At 39.7% G+C, this 17,771-nt stretch overlaps 1 protein-coding gene across 3 annotated transcripts in view; it reads left to right on the top strand.

Annotated features, from left to right (window-relative positions):
* TBCD (tubulin folding cofactor D) overlaps positions 1 to 17,771 on the top strand; it is a 162,916-nt gene that overhangs the window by 56,674 nt on the left and 88,471 nt on the right. For all 3 annotated transcript variants that reach the window (XR_007243747.1, XR_007243746.1, XM_048487187.1), the window contains one exon: positions 12,764 to 12,920. Coding sequence is in view for 1 of the 3 variants with exons in the window: in XM_048487187.1 (XP_048343144.1) it covers positions 12,764 to 12,920 (157 nt within the window). In the remaining 2 variants the exon portion in view is untranslated. The remainder of the gene's footprint in view (positions 1 to 12,763; positions 12,921 to 17,771) is intronic.

Genomic DNA, 17,771 nt, shown 5'->3' with positions numbered 1-17,771 from the left:
TCCTCCCCCTGCCTCAGAAGGTCAGTTGATGGCTTCACTTGCCTTCTAACTGTCATCAAACCTCCTGCCACTGTGAACTAACCCCTTCTGCATGGTGGGATCTGCTTTACTCCCACACTGGTCTGAGGAGGAGGTGCTTCCTGAAAAAGCTTGTTCTTTGTGCCTGCCCCAGTGGCACATGTCCACTGGCACTTCTGGCATGGATATCAGGTTTACGGCAAGTGAGCCTATTTGTTTTAGCATGAGAGATCTACATGTCCTTACTGAGGCTATAAACATCTCTGTTTGAACTTATTTGTAAGGCAACTTTCCTAATGGGAAAGAGAGAGATGCATCTTTAAAATGAAAAGACTGTCTGAATAATGTATTTTAACTAAGCCCTCAAACATACAGCTTTTGAAAACAAAACTAGAGTGTTGGCGAACTGAAGGAATCCTATAGTTCAAGATTAGCATCCAGTCCTGAGGCAGGGTATTTATATTTTATGCCTCTTTGTTGAATTAGAGTTCCATAAAACATGCTGTCCACTACCATTGATGGGAGAAATAGGTACATTTCCACTAGTGCATCTTTCCTGCTGTCTTCTACGTTACTGATAGTTAATAAATAGACCTTCCATCATCTTTGGCTTTTGCGTATGACTTGCGGTCATCACTCACACACATTCTGTCTGTCTTTCTCTTTTGCACATGCGCCCACACATGCTTTAAAAAATCATTGATTTTTATCCTCTTTGGTTTTGCCTCCAGTTATATGAGACTATTGCCATTTCCTATCCTACAAGCCTTAAATATCTTTGTTTTTCAGGTGTCCTTTTCTATTGACTAGAACCACCACTTGTCTATCCCCTTAGCTTCTAGTGTTAGTAAATTACAAATTCTACATTCCATGACATCAGTGTTGCTAATTTTAAATGGACTCCAGGGGAGGCTGTTTAGGGAAATTCTATCAGGTACTGTTAGAGCAGCCCCTTAGATTTATTAAGGTATTGCTTTCTAGCCCTGAAGATGGACCAGTAATATTTTATGGTGTCTGGTGCAGGGGTGCCATGGGCTATATTTGGGAGCCTTGTGTTTACCAGCCCTTCTCCCAGGTCTATGAAAGTGGCCTACTTTAGTTTTCTGTTCTTGCCCTGGTGAATCTGAGGGAAGCTGTGGCAGTGATGTTGGCCCCTGGGCATGATCCTAGTGTAGCAAAGAGCTTATTAAAACCCAACCACTCCCTGGAAATGGTTGCTGCTGGGCAGACCTGCTCAACTGGGATGCAACTGAAGTAGAGCAGAACGTGCAAGTGCAGCAGGCGTATTATTAAACTGGAGGCAGTGGAATAAAATACCTGGATCTGCAAGATGAGGGAACAGAGCCTTGGAGACAGGATGCTGCTCGTTTTCGTTATTAATGGATGTAGCTGGTCAAATTGACCTCGCAAAACTGGTACCTGTTTATCATTGTTTAGGTAAATCTGTTGTACTCCTGTTGTGTAATTATTTCTTGCATGTAGACCAGTCACCTGATGGTTGATATACCTTTCAAAGGGGGCAAAACACAATATACACATTGGAGGTAATGTAATTCCTGGGTTGATCCAGCTCTGACATGACAACCAGGCTAGCCCAGTTGTCATCAGATCTTAAAAACTAAGCACAGTCAGCCCTGGTTGGTAAACTCCAGAGCTGCTGTTTAGAGGAAGGCAATGTCAAACCACCTCTGTTCATCTCTTGAAAACTCAATGGGATCAACATAAGCCAGCTGGCACTTTACACACACTTGCTTATTGATTGAAAGGACCGATGCCAATATATTCTGGAATGGAGTTTCATTCGAGAAGTGATCTCATAGAATCCCCCCCCCCCCCCGGCTCTTATGTTAAATCTCAAATTATATACCAAGTACTCTGACCTGTATGTTTTACCACTCAAATGGTAAATAGCTGTCTTTGCTTCTACTTTTGGGGGGGCAGGTGGCAATAGGCCCTATGCCAAATCACAGCTACAGTGAAGTATTGGATTTCTTTGTAAGCACTTGTCACCTTTTACTCACCTTTCATTGAAAAAGGTGCTGAAAACAAGCAGGAAGACTTATGCACAGGAATTAGTTGAATGCTTTGTGTGAGATCTGTAGCCAGAACTATTTTAAGATCAGGTACAGCTATGAATTTGCAAGAATGTCATGCCATTCTGCAGGGCCTGTAAGACTGACCTGTTCCACTAGGCACCTGGTTGAGGCAGCAACAATTACCATCTGGCATCCCCCGGCCCCCAACCACCCATATTAGATTATAGGTTTATTTTATCTGTCCTTCGTTTAAGATGTAGTAGGGCTCAATGGAAGTGGATATTTTTGGCAACTTGTTTTTAGTAGATCTATGGATAGTTTCATTTAAAATTTTTATAGTAGTTAATTATAATTGTTGTACTTATTGCGTGTATGTAATGTTGGATACCACTCTGAGCTCAAGGGGGGTGGTGGTATGTAAATTTAATAAAACAGAAATAAGATTTCTGTCCTGTCTTTTCTTAAATGGCCTCTTTCAGTAGTACTTGCACAACTGTTGATTTATATTTAACACCTTTCCAGGCATCCTTTTGTTCTTCTAAATTACTTCTAATCCTTGCTTTAATAATACATTACAAGTCTGGGCAAGTTGTCTGAGCAATATTCTATGGGGGGTTTTACAGAGCAGGAGGGGTTTCTTTATGGGGGAAACTGGTACAATCTGAAGTTTCATACATCTTAAACATCTGACTCACTGAAGATAGGAGTTAACAGCAATGGATGGAGCACTCCTGCATTTTCCTAAGGCTTCCTGCTGGCTAATTTAGGAATTAGCATGTTGACCCAGCCTACTATTTATTGCTACTACTATTTCATATTCACTGTATGTTGCAGGGATCTAAAATGGTCATAGGGTTCTTTTTACCATTTGTACATGTACTGATATGAATTTATTTCAGTGGCCAAATAACAGCTCCATGGGGCCAGTTGCATTGGAAAAACACAGGGGGTCTTAAATCTTTATTTTTCTGCACTACAGTCTAAATCCAAATTGAGCCTCTGTATATCTTTCTTTTTCCATTTTAAGAAGAAAATAATTGTGAGTTCCATTGAAGTATCAATTTGATCTCTTACCTGCTAATGAGGAATTTATGTTCCAAACTCAATTTCTTCTATTAGTATGGTTCAGTAAATATCCAGGCACTGTGTATGCGTGTGTGTCCTCTCTCCACAGCTCCTACCAGGTAATTAAATTCATTTGTATGTCCATGCAAGACAAAGAAATACAAGAAAGCATTTCTAAATTATTCTTTGTCTCCCTCTGGTTCCGTATCTTTTGCTGAAGGGTCCTTGTGACTTTTCAGTGTCAGTTTTAGAAGAATTAACACCAGACTTCATCCCTTTTGTTTCAGACAAGACATAATAGGAAGGAATCATTCCTAACTCCTATTTGCTTTTCTCTGTTGCCTCTTCTAAGGTCTAAGGCTTTGAGGTGGATTCTTCTATTGAGTTGTTTTTCAGCTATTCTGCATCACCTGGGGCTTGTTCCAAGTTTGATGCACCTATGGCTATGTCAAGGAATTATGTAAAACTATGGGTTAATTAAGCTAAGACTATAGTTAATATGTGAGGGAAGGCAGCATGGTATATAGCCTGATCTTTTCAGATCTTGGAAACTGAGCAGAGTCAGTATTTGAAAGGGAGACCTCCAAGGAAGTCTGCAGAGGAAGGCAATGGCATGCCACCTTTGCTTCTCCCTTGCTTTGAAAGCCCCTTGTTGGGGTTGCAGTAGGTCAGCTGCAACGTGACAACATATCAAAAACATACACACACACTCACTTAATATGGTCCTGACTTAGGTAGTCCAGGCTAGTCTGATCTTATCATATCTTGGGAGGTCAGTCTTGATTAGCATTTGGATTGGAGACCACCAAGGAAGTCCAGGGTTGCAATGCAGAGGCAGGCAATGGCAAACCACCTCTGAACATCTCGTGCCTTGAAAATCCTACAGGATCCCTATAAGTCAGCAGCAATTTAATGGCACTTTCTACTGCCATTCCATTAACTGATTATTTAGGATATGTGAGACTGGGATCTGAACTTAGTTTATCACCCACAATCGCAACTGTGATTTTGTGTGATGGTCCAAATGTCATATTCCCTGGTGCTTCCCTCACTGTGTTGCAGGCTGAGGTAACATCTTACTGTCAGTGGGGGAGAGGGAAATATGGTGAAATCTACCTTTGCTCATGCAAGTCTGGATTTGAATGATTATAACTGGTGGCGAACCTTTGGCACTCCAGATGTTATGGACTACAGTTCCCATCAGCCCCTGCCAGCATGGCCAATTCGCCAATTGGCCATGCTGGCAGGGGCTGATGGGAATTGTAGTCCATAACATCTGGAGTGCCACAGGTTCGTCACCACGAATCTATAAGCAGAATCCTAGTTTTATAAACTAATTAAAGTTTTAAGTTGTGTCTGAGCATTAGTCTTCTAGAATGGCTCCCTTTACCAGATTCTGCAATCTTTGTGCCTTTGTCCTTAAATGTCTATCTAACTGACTAACACCATGACAGAGAGGGTATCCTGTTGATGAAAATCATGATTACTGTATATACTCATGTATAAGTCGAATTTTTCAGCACATTTTTAATGCTGAAAAAGCTCCCCTCGACTTATATGCAGGTCATTAAAATTTTTTGTGTGTTTTACTCTTTGCTGGGCCAAAGCAGGGGCCCAGTTTTTACAAGCATGCTATGCAACTTTAGAATTTCAGGGTACCCCCTCAGAAGACACTCCTGGATGATACCAGCCAAGTTTGGTAAAGTTTGGTTTAGGGGAGTCCCAAAGTTATGGACCCCCCCAAATGAGGTGCCCCATCTCCCCATTTTGATGTTTTCAATAGAGAAGCTATTAGTAGATGCAGGGCCACTCTTTTGAGGGTCCATAACTTTGGATTCTCTGAACCAACTTTACCAAACCTAGGCTGGTCTCCATCGGGAGAGTCTCTTTACAAATACCAGCCAGGTTTGGTGAAGGTTTGGGTCAGGGGATCCAAAGTTATTGACTCCCAAAGTGGGGATGCCCCATCCCCCATTGTTTACAATGGAAGCTAATAGTAGATTTTCCATTTCGATGATAATATCCCTCTTAAAAAATCTAAAGTTGGGTTACATTTTGGACATACAGATGATGATGAGGAATCCAGTCTTTTGGATGATTTTAACTCTTGTGTTTTAGCTTGGTTGCTGGGCTTGAGCTAAGGTTTTTGTACTTTGTAAAGTTATTGTTGATACCCATATTGTTCTTGTTGACCCTCTTTTCCACTTACAGAGCCAGTTTACTGTTTTTCTTTGAAATAAATATTCAAAAACATTTAACCTACTGATGCCTCAATTGATGTAATTTTATTGGCATCTATTTTTATTTTTGAAATTTACCAGCAGCTGCTGCATTTCCCACCCTCGACTTATACGCGAGTCAATAAGTTTTCCCAGTTTTTTGTGGTAAAATTAGGTGCCTCAACTTATATGCGGGTCGACTTATACGCGAGTATATACGGTAAGTGCCTTCAGGTAGTTTCTAAATTTTTCAATCTTTAAATTGGACAATACAATGGATGGTTCTGTTCATTGAGCCTTTCAGCAGGGATGTGAATTTTGTTATAAAAAGCAAATGTGAGCTTAATATCTTAAACAGACTCTAAAGGAGTCTGACTCAAGTTGTCAGGCCCATGCTGAGATAGACTCAAAGCTGGAGACCCTCGAAGCGGGTGACAGAGCTCTGGAACCAGACACCAGGCTGGCAACTAGCTGTGATCAGTGGGTGCGCATGAAGAAGATGCGTATCGACATGATGGATTTGATATATTTCCAGATTAATGTGGAAGAGATACAATGCATATCTAGCATTCTGTTTTATTTCTTGCTGTTTTTGCCATTCATTGAAATAAGAAAGCAAGAGAGTGATTCTAAACTGAAAAGAAGCGTCCAGAGAGGATTTTTAGGAGTAAATTGAAGGGCCAACGTGGAAGGACTTGTCAGAAAACAAACTTAAATAATCACAAAAAGACTTTTGCCGTAGTGAAGTTCTTACAGTACTAAAGTAAAACTTATGAGAAAGAAAATAAAAGAGGAATATATTTTTTTGGATAGGAATTTGAACTTACGTAGAGAGACACTGGCTAGCCAAACTGAATTCCTTCAGGGAAAGCCAAATTACAGTTGTGGGGAAAGGAATGATTCTTAGTAGTTTTTCATGGTGTCAGACAGTTAGATGGAGGCATTTAACACAACTTTTTTTTAAAATGCTGAAGATGTGGTCCTAAACATGTTAGATACCACTCTTTGAGAAATTCTAACTAGATTATACATCCCAAGTAGAAACAGCTGCCAAGTCAGCACCCTTGGAAATGAGGGTGGTTTATTTAGGTACTTCAATAAGGATTTGATTCCTCTTAGACTATGGCTCAAGATGAATCACAATCCTAGAAAATTCCAGTGACTTAGTTAGCGCAAGTAATATTTCCTTAAATGTTTGTGTTTGTATAATAATTCAGGATAATGGTTTATGTATGCTTTTGTGTCATTATAACCAGTGCCTATGTATAGTGTATTAATATCTAAAAGAAGAATATTTTCTCCTTTCTGTTTACTGCATATCTGTGAGCTAAGTAACTTGGCAAATCTAGATTAGCCTATCCCATTTTTACAACTTTTTAAGTTACTGTACCTGTGGTGTACAAAGTGTTCTTTTTAAACTGAATAAGTAGCAATATTTGACTAGGGTAATTGCAAAATCTTCTGACTTTTTCATGCATGTCTTTTACACAAAACAATTTTTGGCCATTCATCTGGCATATTTTAGATACGAAAGGATGCTTCTTTAAAACTTTTAGTGTAGCCTAGTTCCTAGTGAGATGGGCTCCCCAAAGTGGCGCCTGCAGACACCTTTCCTCGCCTCTTCCAAGTATTTTTTTGAAAGTGGTCAGGGACTGGTGCTCTTCTGCCTGGCAGGGTTTCTGATTAGCCAGGTGGAATAAAGATGACTGAAGTGGCTTATATAAGATTAAAAAAGAGATGAGTATTGCTGATTTACAATTGCAAGTTTAAATAGTGTCCATTCACTATCCCTATGTATTGCAGGATTGGAGCAGTAGATGAAATAATTAGTAGATTGGTAACAATCAGTTACAGCTCCAGCACTCTAGATGTTTGTTTATTTGAGCCATTTACTGACCTTTTTTAATCCTATAAATCACAGGTGTCAAACTTGCGGCCCTCCAGATATTATGGACTACAGTTCCCATCATCCCCTGCCAGCATCATGATGGGAGCTGTAGTCCATAACATCTGAAGGGCCACAAGTTTAACACCTATGCTATAAATCATTCACAGTAGCTAACCAGAATAAAACCAGTTTATAAGCAAAACGAAGTACGCAGGTGAAAGCTACCGTCTGTTTGTTGAAACTTAGCTTTCACGGTGATAGTGGTGGTAGACAGTCCTTGATAAAAGTGCAATAATTTCCCCCTCCCTTTCAGATCCAAAAAAGATGATTGAGGACATTTCCATCTATTTTTAGACATATGTAGTTAGAGGGGCAGACGTATTGCTAGTATTTTTCTTTCTGCTATTTTATAATATTGATTATCACTCCATGTGTTGGGGATTGTTGTTCTACTCCATGGACTCTTTATTATAATGTGGAATTGCTCAGTGTGAGATCTGAGTCTTCCTTGAGATTAGGAATGCAGCTGCAGTTTGACACTTCTCATTTTTGTTTCCCAAGGCAAAGAATTCTGCCATGATGGATACAGCATTTTTCTCCACGCTTTATAAAAAAATCCGACTTTCTCCCTAGTGTTCTTAAGTGTAAGGTAGAACAAACAGTATAAATGGTAATATCAGGAGCAGGAATGTTTAATCTTCACAAGACAAAATTTATGGCAGATTTTCAAGTAGTGCCCCAGGGGCTGTTTTGATGTTCCTGTATAACCAGTTAAATCCATTTTTTCACCAGTTTATTCAACACGCTTGAAAACAAGTTAAACTGCATTTTTCAAGACTGCACTGCTGCTGTTAGGGTTTATTTTCTTCTTTTCCTTAGTAGAATAAACTCTCAGTTCTGCCTTGTGACTTTCCCATGAAGAAGAGTTTTGCACATCTTTCATTTCTGTGCAGTTTATGTATTTTAAGTTCACTTAAGATTTTAGAGCAGGTGTCTCCCCGTGATTTCTTCTGCTAATGCTGTACCAGCACCTGTTCTTTGTTATCTTTATCTAGTTCCCACACAAACAACGCTCTGGTTGAAGAAACTCCTCATAACTATCCTTCTGCTGTTAAATAGAGACCAATAACAGCTGGCAGAATTTCACCTTACCACTTCTTTCATTTTCTTTTACGAGCGTTGCTGCTCTAAAGAGTATACTATAGTATTTTTAGTTTTTAAACAATCCTTTGTAGATAGTCCTTAAATCCACCTTCTTGCTAAGCTGGCTCCCCCTGTTTACTAAGTGAAGGCAACCCTATTCACTGTGAGTGGCACCTGCCCTGTCCACCATTACTGCAGCTTCCTTCTTCTGTGGAGGAGCTTGTGTGCATTTTTAAAGGAAACTGACAAAACTTCACCCACCTATTCAGCTCCTCTTCCCTGTGGAGATTAAACTCTGTAGCAGAGGAGAGCTGGTGTAGTAATGGTGGAGAGGCAGGCAAGTAGGTAAGACATGCAGGCACTTAACACACCACTAAGCTGCATCAGGTGAGAAAGTTGAATGATCTAGAATGTTTAAGGACTTTTAAAGAGTAGTATGGTGGGTTATAAAAACCTTAAATATGTCCTACACTAGAGGCTGCTGCTTTTATGATGACATCTCAAAAAATTACTGCTTTTATGATGACATCTCTAAAAATTACTGCAAAAATTACATTAAGCGGCTAGGCAAAGGAAAGATTGCAGCAGTACAGTGGTTCAGGAGGAACATTGTCTGAATTTTTAGACACATTATTGATACTAAGGGTAGCAGGGCTGCCAAGAGGAGGGGATGAGGTGGGGGTTCTGGCCACACTGGGGACTAATGGAACTGGGAAAGTCATGTAATTTGTTTTCATATTATGGTGATGTTGGTTTCGGGTGGTGTTCAGAGGTGCCATGGTGGTTAATACAGAACTTTCCATGTTCAATGGAAGAGACTACAGACCTGTGTTGTGTACCTTTATGGTGTGCACCTGTCATGACTGCTTTTTGTTACATTTATTTCTAACTTTGTAATCCTAGTCCCACTGTATGGTTTTTTGGACATCTTATTTATTTATCAGGTTAGATTGTACTTTGTCCTTCCCCTCACGTGCTCAGGGCGACTAACATCATTTAAACTAACAGTTAAAATCCATAAAATAAGACAATAAGATTATACCAACACCTGCCACACTAACTGTACAATTTTTCAGGCACTGAGGGGAAGAGGTGGCAGATGTCCCCTTCCAAATGGGGATGAAGATAGGGAGCAGGAGGCCAAGGTGGAAAACTGTAGCTGCCTCAACTGTTTGCCTACTGGAACAGCTCCATCTTACAGATCCCGTGGCATTGTTCTAATTCCTGCAGGGCCTGGATCACACCAGGCAGAGCATTCCGCGAGGCAGAAAATGCCCTTACTCTGGTTGAGGCTAGCCAGATATAGGCCAGGGACCATCAGTAGATTTCTACTTGTTGAGCGAAGTGCTCTTTGAGGGACATAGTATGTATATTTAGTATTCAGGCTGTCTGATTGGGTGGCTTTGCATGTTGTAATCTGCCTGGAGTCTCATCAAGGAGGGTGGGCTATAAATAAAGTAAATAAATATATATGTACTTCTCTTTTTTATCACCTGGCATTTATCAAAGAAATGAAATTTGGACTGCAGAAGTTAACAAAGAGAAAAGTGGAAGGGTTAAGTGAATTCCCTTTCCCCTGAAGGCTGTTGTTTCTGTAGGCTAGAGCACTTGATTAAATGGCATGCAGTTCAGTAAGCCGCAGTGTGTTTAAACTATATTACTGGACTAACTGATGCCAAAAGGAAGCAGTCTAGGGAAACTTATGCAGCTGGTAGGTTTGGTCATCGCGTCTCTGGAACGGTGTGAAAGATTGTATTCAGAACCTTTATCAGCCTTTTAAGCGATAAGACTGCAAAGCTGTTCTATCATGTTGCTGAAACCCTATCTCTTGCATGATACAAAGTTAACAAGTTTTAGAAAAAAGCATTCATCTTCAGATTAGGGCTGTGCTGAAGCTAACATGCCCTAAATCCTTTGAAACCATTTCATTTGTTAGCTACATTTATGGGATCTAGTTGGCAAATTAAATCTGTAACTGTTGTTTCTGTCTGAAGGGCCTAATTATGATTTGGCCTGTGTTATCAAGTTTTGTCAAAATTGCACATGAGCTGTTATAGTTGTAGAGAGGAAGTCAGGAAGGCAGCAGAAGACGGCCTCTTTTCTTGAAGAGTCAGTGCTTACAGCTGCTGACATCTGACTATCCTCTTTAACAAAAAACCCCTGCATTTTGAGGGTACCAGATATTTTATTAGCATTGCCTTGCACACTTTCTGCATTTTTATATTGCTTACATCTTTTATATAACTTTAACCTCATACATATTCTTTATTCACATTTTTTTAAGTTGGATTTGTAAACACAGTTTACCCTGTTAACTATTTAAAGGGACAGTACTTTTTATTCAGCCATAAAATGGCCACTATGTAAAATGGATCAAACCTCCGTCTTTAAGCCTTCTGTAGAGTGGAAATACCCTCATTGCTGAAGTCCTGTGAGAGTGAGGATACAAAAGATACAGAGTTTTAGCTTGATCTGATAAAGGTCCATTTGTTTTGTTTTGTCTTTCAGGGTCATTAGCGCCAGTAGAATGTCCTGCTAATGAAAATGAGCAAGCTTGATGAATCAGTCTGGCTACGGCCCCTTTCGCACATGCAGGATAATGCACATTCAGTCCACTTTCACGATGGTTTGAAAGTGGATTTTGGTGTCCCGCACAGTAAAATCCAGCTTCATAGTACATTGAAAGTGGATAGAAAGTGCATTATTCTGCATGTGCGGAAGGGGCCATAGCTATTGTTATGAGTGTTACAAAAATATCACCTCCCATCTTAAAGTCCAAGGGACTAATGCACTTATTATTCTTGTTCACATATTACAATGAACACATGTACATCCTGTCTATACAGTAGGATACATCTGCTTATAAGAAAGACCCAACATGTGTTCACTCTGTTGATGAAACCAGGACCAGTACTTGAATAAACAATGTTGAATTATGCATTGGGCAGACATGCATTTAATGTAAAAATCAAGTGTATGCTATACATAGTTTATACATGTGAACAGGACCAATTTAAGTGGCTTGTGTCCAAATGGTTGTGTGTGCCATAATCAGAGAGCAAAATGTACTTTGCTTGAGGGTACTGAGAAGAAAACTGTGACTGCAGTCTTAAAACTACTTTCTTGGGAGGAAGCACTACTGAATAAATTAAGATTTACTTCTAAGTAGATTGGCTTAGGCTACTTCCTAGGATCTCTTGCTCAAGAAAATTATGCGATATGCTGCAGGAAAGGTGTAAAATGTGCAAGTTTTTCAGTAAAGTCTTACCTCAATTTTATTGTTTTGTCAAAATGCGTTGTGTACTGAGATCCTCTAAAATTTATTTTAAACAGTGAGCTGAATAATCGGTAAACACATGGCAAGGAATCAGCTGAAAGATTCTTAATTCATGTGTGGGCAGTTTGTTCTGTACTCAAATATGTTTTGGCAGTGGATGAGGAACCAGGAGTTGAATTTAATTAAGCTAATTTTTATGCTATCTTTGTAAACTTTGCAATCTTCCAAGTTAGTGGGCAGTGAGCATCTAGAGTCAGTTCTTGGACCAGTGTGGTGTAGTGGTTGGGAGTAGGATTGGGAGACCCACGTTTGAACCCCCACTCTGCCTCAGAAGCTTGCTAGGTGCTTTTGGGTCAGTCCTATGATCTTCATAACCTGCCTCATAGGGGTATTTTGAGGATAAAATGGAGGAGATCAAAGTGTAAGAGGCTTTGGGCCTCCATTAAGCTTCCATAAAGTAACAGGTGTTGCCTTTCTAGGACCTACCAATGTTAGAGAAAGTCCTGCTATCCAATCACAGTATGGTAATACTGGCTAAGGACACCCTTTATTTTTATGCTAGTATTTTTATATTGTATTTATGAGATCTAGCTTTTACTGTTTTATCGCTGCTTTTAAAGATTTAGCCATTTTATGTTATATTATGTTTATTGTTGTACACCGCCCGGAGCCCCTCGGGGATAGGGCGGTATAAAAATCTTAATAATAATAATAATAATAATAATAATAATAATAATAATAATAATAATAATAATAATAATTGCTTCTCGGCTAATGTATCCCTAAACTAGAGAAAGTGGTGAGGATGGCTGCCCCTAATCATAGCAGCACTTGGCTGTACACTTTCCCCCCTTCAGCACTGGACTATGTGTGATGTTCTTGTTAGATTACTTTAGCTTTTCTCCCTACAGCAAGTCTGTTCCCCTGAAGCAACCTTTCTCTTTCTTTCGTTGTACTATTTCATATTCTGATACAGGGAGAAAACATAGGATTGTGGTTGGAACTGTTCCCATTTTCCCCAAGTAATTAATAACTGTACAAACTTTTAATACTTTTTTTATTTCCCCCCAAATGTCCCATCCTGTTCATATATTTCCTCCTTTGAAATTCTCCACAGTTGTTCCTGTGATTTTGAAAGGGCTGACCTATGATGAAAAGCGAGGGGCCTGCAGCGTTGGCTCCAATGTCAGGGATGCTGCCTGCTATGTTTGCTGGGCATTTGCTCGTGCCTACGACCCGTTAGAATTGAGGCCGTTTGTTAATCAGATTTCAAGGTAAGTTCTTACAGCGAGGCTTTAAAAATATTACTATGCCTTGGACATATTTTAGAAAATGATCAAATGGAATAACATTGCATTTTTGTCATCTGTACAAATGACTGTTCACTCGGGGGGGGGGGACTTCCTGTAAAGTTGTATGGTATAGCATTTTCCAGTAGTTGAACCTGTTATTAATGATGGATAGTCTGTTCCAGAGATAATGTTGCTGTTCAGAAACTCAGTTTCTAAAACACTGCTTGATATTCATTTTCTTTAAGAAACTTAGATGAGTTTCACTTAAAGAGAAGGAAAAATCATACCATCTTCTAGAAAACTATTTTGCCATGTCTTTACAGTTCTACATTGGGAACTGCGCATTAATAGGCCAGCTGACAGTTCTGGCATTGAGTTTTAGAGTATACCCAAAATCAATGAGGGCAATAGAAGTATTTGAAAGGCAGTCAAAAGCAGTGTCAATTCTGAGAATTCAGTCAAAGGACTTTCCTGATGAGCAAAGTAATTATATCTTATCCTGTTGTTGGGTTTAGGAGGAAAATTGCATCACTGTAGTCAGTCAGAATTCCCGATTAAGCAAAACTCGAGCAAAGACAAAACTGGTAAATGTACTAACTGGTAAATGTACAATTAAAGAAAAGACTTGGTTAAACCATGCAGGCAGAGAAGGAGCTGAAAAATCAGAGTTACAGAAAATTAAAGAAAAATACTGGTTCCTATGACTTTGATATCTGATTTGCATGATGTTATAGAAATTGAAATTATTGCCTATAGAATATGTGGCTCAAGTAGAACCAAGGAGAATCATCTGATGAAATAAGCAATCCTGGGCATGTGAGAAGGATTTGGGGGTCCTGTGTGGGACATGCAGTGCCTGTAACAAAGATCTTCATCGAAGTTCAGAGCAAAGTGAGAGATTCCTTATTTATTGGGGTTGGGATCAGTTTTTGATGGTAAGCAGCAATGATAGAAGGTTTTCCAGGGGTCGATTTCCTACATGGCATTCAGAATACAAGGAAGGGAACATGTTGGACACAGTAGACAAGAGATCCACAGCGTGGTTCCCATGGGCACAGTGGCAGCCCCTTTTCTTGGTGCCACTCAAGTGTTCTTAGAAAGTGGGTGGAGCTAGATAGGGCTCCTGCCTAGCAGGGCTTTCAGTTGGCCATTGGAGATCTGATTAGCTGTGCAGATTTAAGATGGCAACCAAACAGCCACCACAGTGCTGGTTTTAGTTGCTGATTAGTTGTCAAGGTTCAAAATTCTCAGGAAAAAGAGGTGTGAGTGTCTTGGTTCTGGACAAGTTGTGAAAAGACAGTAATAAAGGTCCTGTTTATTCACAGTCTGCAGTACCTTCAGAACTGTTGCTGGACGATATAGTAGGAGCTCCTAACCCAATATATCTGAGTAAGAATTTGAGGCTACATATGACCAATTGTTGATGATATTGAAGCTTGTTTTTAAAATGACTTGAACAGTTTCAAAGGCATCTGATCCAATATTTAGGGTATTGCATTCAGAACAGACAGATTTGAGTCCAGTATCACCTTAGGAACGAACAAGATTTCTCTGCCCCAAAAATCTTGTTGGTCTCTAAGATGCTACTGGACTTAATGACTACTCTGTGGAACTATCTCACATTCTGAAGAAATTGTTGAGTCAGTTGCATTTTTTGTTAAAGCAGAGCTTCTTAGATTTAATAATGACCATGATTGAAACTGATTCTTGCCTCTGTTCAGAGGATAAAACCTATGAGTCAAATCGGGCAGCAGAAATGTTCTTTCTTGTTTATTCATCCATCTGCTAATACAGCAGCAGTGGTGTAGTAGAAGCTATGCAAGAAAAGCAGAGGAATTGTTCTTCTGTTTATAAAGAGAGGAAAAAAAATGTCTGTAATAGTAAAGAAAGTTTACTCTTTTAAGATTTGGTAACTGTTAGGCAGTTACGGGGAGATACCAGTTCATTTGGTAGGAGTGGGTTACTGGGTTGGATCCTACCAACTTTTCTACTGGTAAGAGAAAGAGGAAGGACCCTTTTTAAAACAAAGGCTACACTGGGGATTGAGACAAAAGTCGCACAAGACAGAAACGGAAGTGGGAAGGGATATTGGGTGAAATTGAGAATAAAAGCTGCTATCCAATTCATTCTTTAGATATAATCTTTTTGAGAAGAGGAAAAATTAGCAAAAGTCTTAGAGACAGGGGCTTTTAAGTTGTCTAAGCAGCAAAACTAATACAGCAAAACATGTCCCTGTCCTATAGAAATCTACCAAGAGTTTGTTTGTCAAATTCAAGAAATGTGCATTTCCAAAGGAAGTTCCCTCTTTTTGAAGGTCTGATCCTGGGGCCCAGAGAGGCCACAGATTGCATACACCCTGCAGAACCTATGTTGTATATTCTGTGCCAATAACCTTTTTTCACTGGACTATAATAAATTCCACGGTACTCCCTAAAGGCACTTCAAATCATTGCCGTACATCTTTAGGTGGTGTGATTTCTTATTTTCTACACTGTTCATCTCTTTCTTTGCAACTTCAAAGTAGACTTCAAGTTCAAATTGCAGTAGCTACCAAAATGATCTGGAAGAACTTGAAACAGCATGAATAAACTGACATTTCTATGGATAGATGTGGCTAAACATTTTAATGTTTGGATTAATGGAAACTGATTAGCTGAAACACTGTCAGATGAAAGAAGCTTGGTAGATTTCTGTGGTATTGCCCTGGGACTTTCATATGGTAAGATAAGGGCACCTTAATGACTTTCTCTTAATACATAGCTCATAAAGTTGAGGCATTTTCCTAGTTTTGGTGCAGCTGGCGTTTCCGTCCCCCAAAGTTACAGGCTCAGGAAGAATGTCCTTCTGAAGCACTGTACAGTCAGCACTGATTCCATCACCTCCTGATAATAAGCCATCCTTGTACTATGTAATTAGGAGAAATGAGACAGCAAAGACTGCCTTAGCTTCTGAGTGAAGAAAGAATTCTTTTCTGTCCTTATGGGACACCTTTCTGATTATGCACTGAAATTGATAAGAGATATTTTTCTAATCAGGTGAACACAGCATATGTTCATTTGTTGAAGCAGCCATATTTAAAATTGTACTTTACTTGGTTTTTGTGTCCTCAAAAGACTCTCTATGCAAAGAAAGTTGCTTATGAAATAAGGTTTGGTCGAAAAGAGGATGCACTGTTGAAAATATATACAGAATGTGAGGCTGAGTTACAGTTTCCTTTCTGCCTTAGCAGAATGTACAGATTTGTTCTGCTTCATTTCTGCTTCATTCACTCTTAAGCAAGAATGTTTTAGTTAGGTGACCCACAGACTCCTGTGATTTGGGAGGGAACTAGATTTGTTTTAAACTATAAATCTTCCCCTCAGTTACCAGATGTTCTTAAGGTACCCAATGTAGAGGAATGGACTTTTTGCTGTGAGGTAAGTTTTGTGGTGTGCAAGTAGAATGTGAAGATCACTGATTCAGAACTTGTATATAAACAATGCAGAAGATTTATTTTGTTGGTTTCAAAGAACAGATGAGCAGTACATGTCTCCAGATAGTCAGAGGAGAAACATGACTGAGGCACAAAAAATTAAGCTAGTTATGGCTTCAGTATGATTTGAATTTATTTTCATGCTTTTAGGCACACACCAGCTTTAAGTGATTAGCTGCTAGTTGGATCGTTTCACCTACCCAGGATTCCACCTACACCAGCCTGCCCTGTCCCAGTAGTCAGAATAAATAGTACTAGTGGTTGTGGTGGGTTTTCCATGCTGTGTGGCCATGGTCTGGTAGATCTTGTTCCTAACGTTTCGCCTGCAACTGTGGCTGGCATCTTCAGAGGTGTATCACAGAGAGAAGTCTGTTACACACTGTGTCTAGATGCAGATACAGGCGAAGCGTTAGGAACAAGATCTACTAGATACAGGTGAAACGTTAGGAACGAGATCTACCAGACCATGGCCGCAAGCTTGGAAAACCCACCACAACCAGTTGAATCCGGCCGTGAAAGCCTTTGTCAATAAATAGTACAAGGTTTGCTCATTACCAGAGACAGGCCTAACATTTGGGTTGTGCTGGTGGGATGACCAGTTAACAGATGGCTAAGGCAGCCAGGGAGTAGTTGCACAGGTTGAGCAACTTAGGTGCCTAGGCAGGGGGAAGTAAGACAACACAAGTCAGGCAGAGGTCTAGGCAGGTAAGCATGAGACAGGCAGTCCAGGGATCAAGATAGGAGGCATTTCATAGGTGGAGGCCAGGCAGTCCAGGGTTGAGACAAGTGGCATTCTGAGGCAGTCAGGCAGTCCAGATCAACCCAATGTAATTTACACTGAACAAGGCTCATAGCAATTACTGTCTACTTTCAAATTAAGTTTTGTTATAAGTATAATATGTGTCCAACACCACAAACCATACAACAGTAGCACAAGGTATCTGAAATACAGACCCTAATAACACTGATAAAAAAATCCGGTGTAGAACAAAACAAAGGTCCTATGTAATACAATAAAACTCCACTAAGCTAACCAGAACCCAGATGTGTACTGGTCTCGTCTAAGCTTCAAGGCTAGTGGAACATAAATTCCATATGTCTGTGCCTCCAAAATGTACAAAAGTTTGTTTGAACAGCAATAATTTGAAACCATCATTATATAGTGGGAGACCCTATAAAAACTGACTCCAAATTCTTAGTTGCACCCATGTATTTAATCACTTCTATAGCAATGTAGAAATGTAGTAGATTTTAATAACAGCTGTTAGTGTAACATCATGGTCACGTTGGGTAATTATCTTGCCTGAAAACAAAGAGTTCTTCCGTCAATGAAAGTGAAAAAAGTAGAGGGTGCACTTCAC

The sequence above is a fragment of the Sphaerodactylus townsendi genome, linkage group LG03, assembly GCF_021028975.2.
Source record: "Sphaerodactylus townsendi isolate TG3544 linkage group LG03, MPM_Stown_v2.3, whole genome shotgun sequence".
Taxonomy (NCBI): Eukaryota; Metazoa; Chordata; class Lepidosauria; order Squamata; family Sphaerodactylidae; genus Sphaerodactylus; species Sphaerodactylus townsendi.
This window is presented reverse-complemented; position numbering and strand designations above follow the sequence as displayed.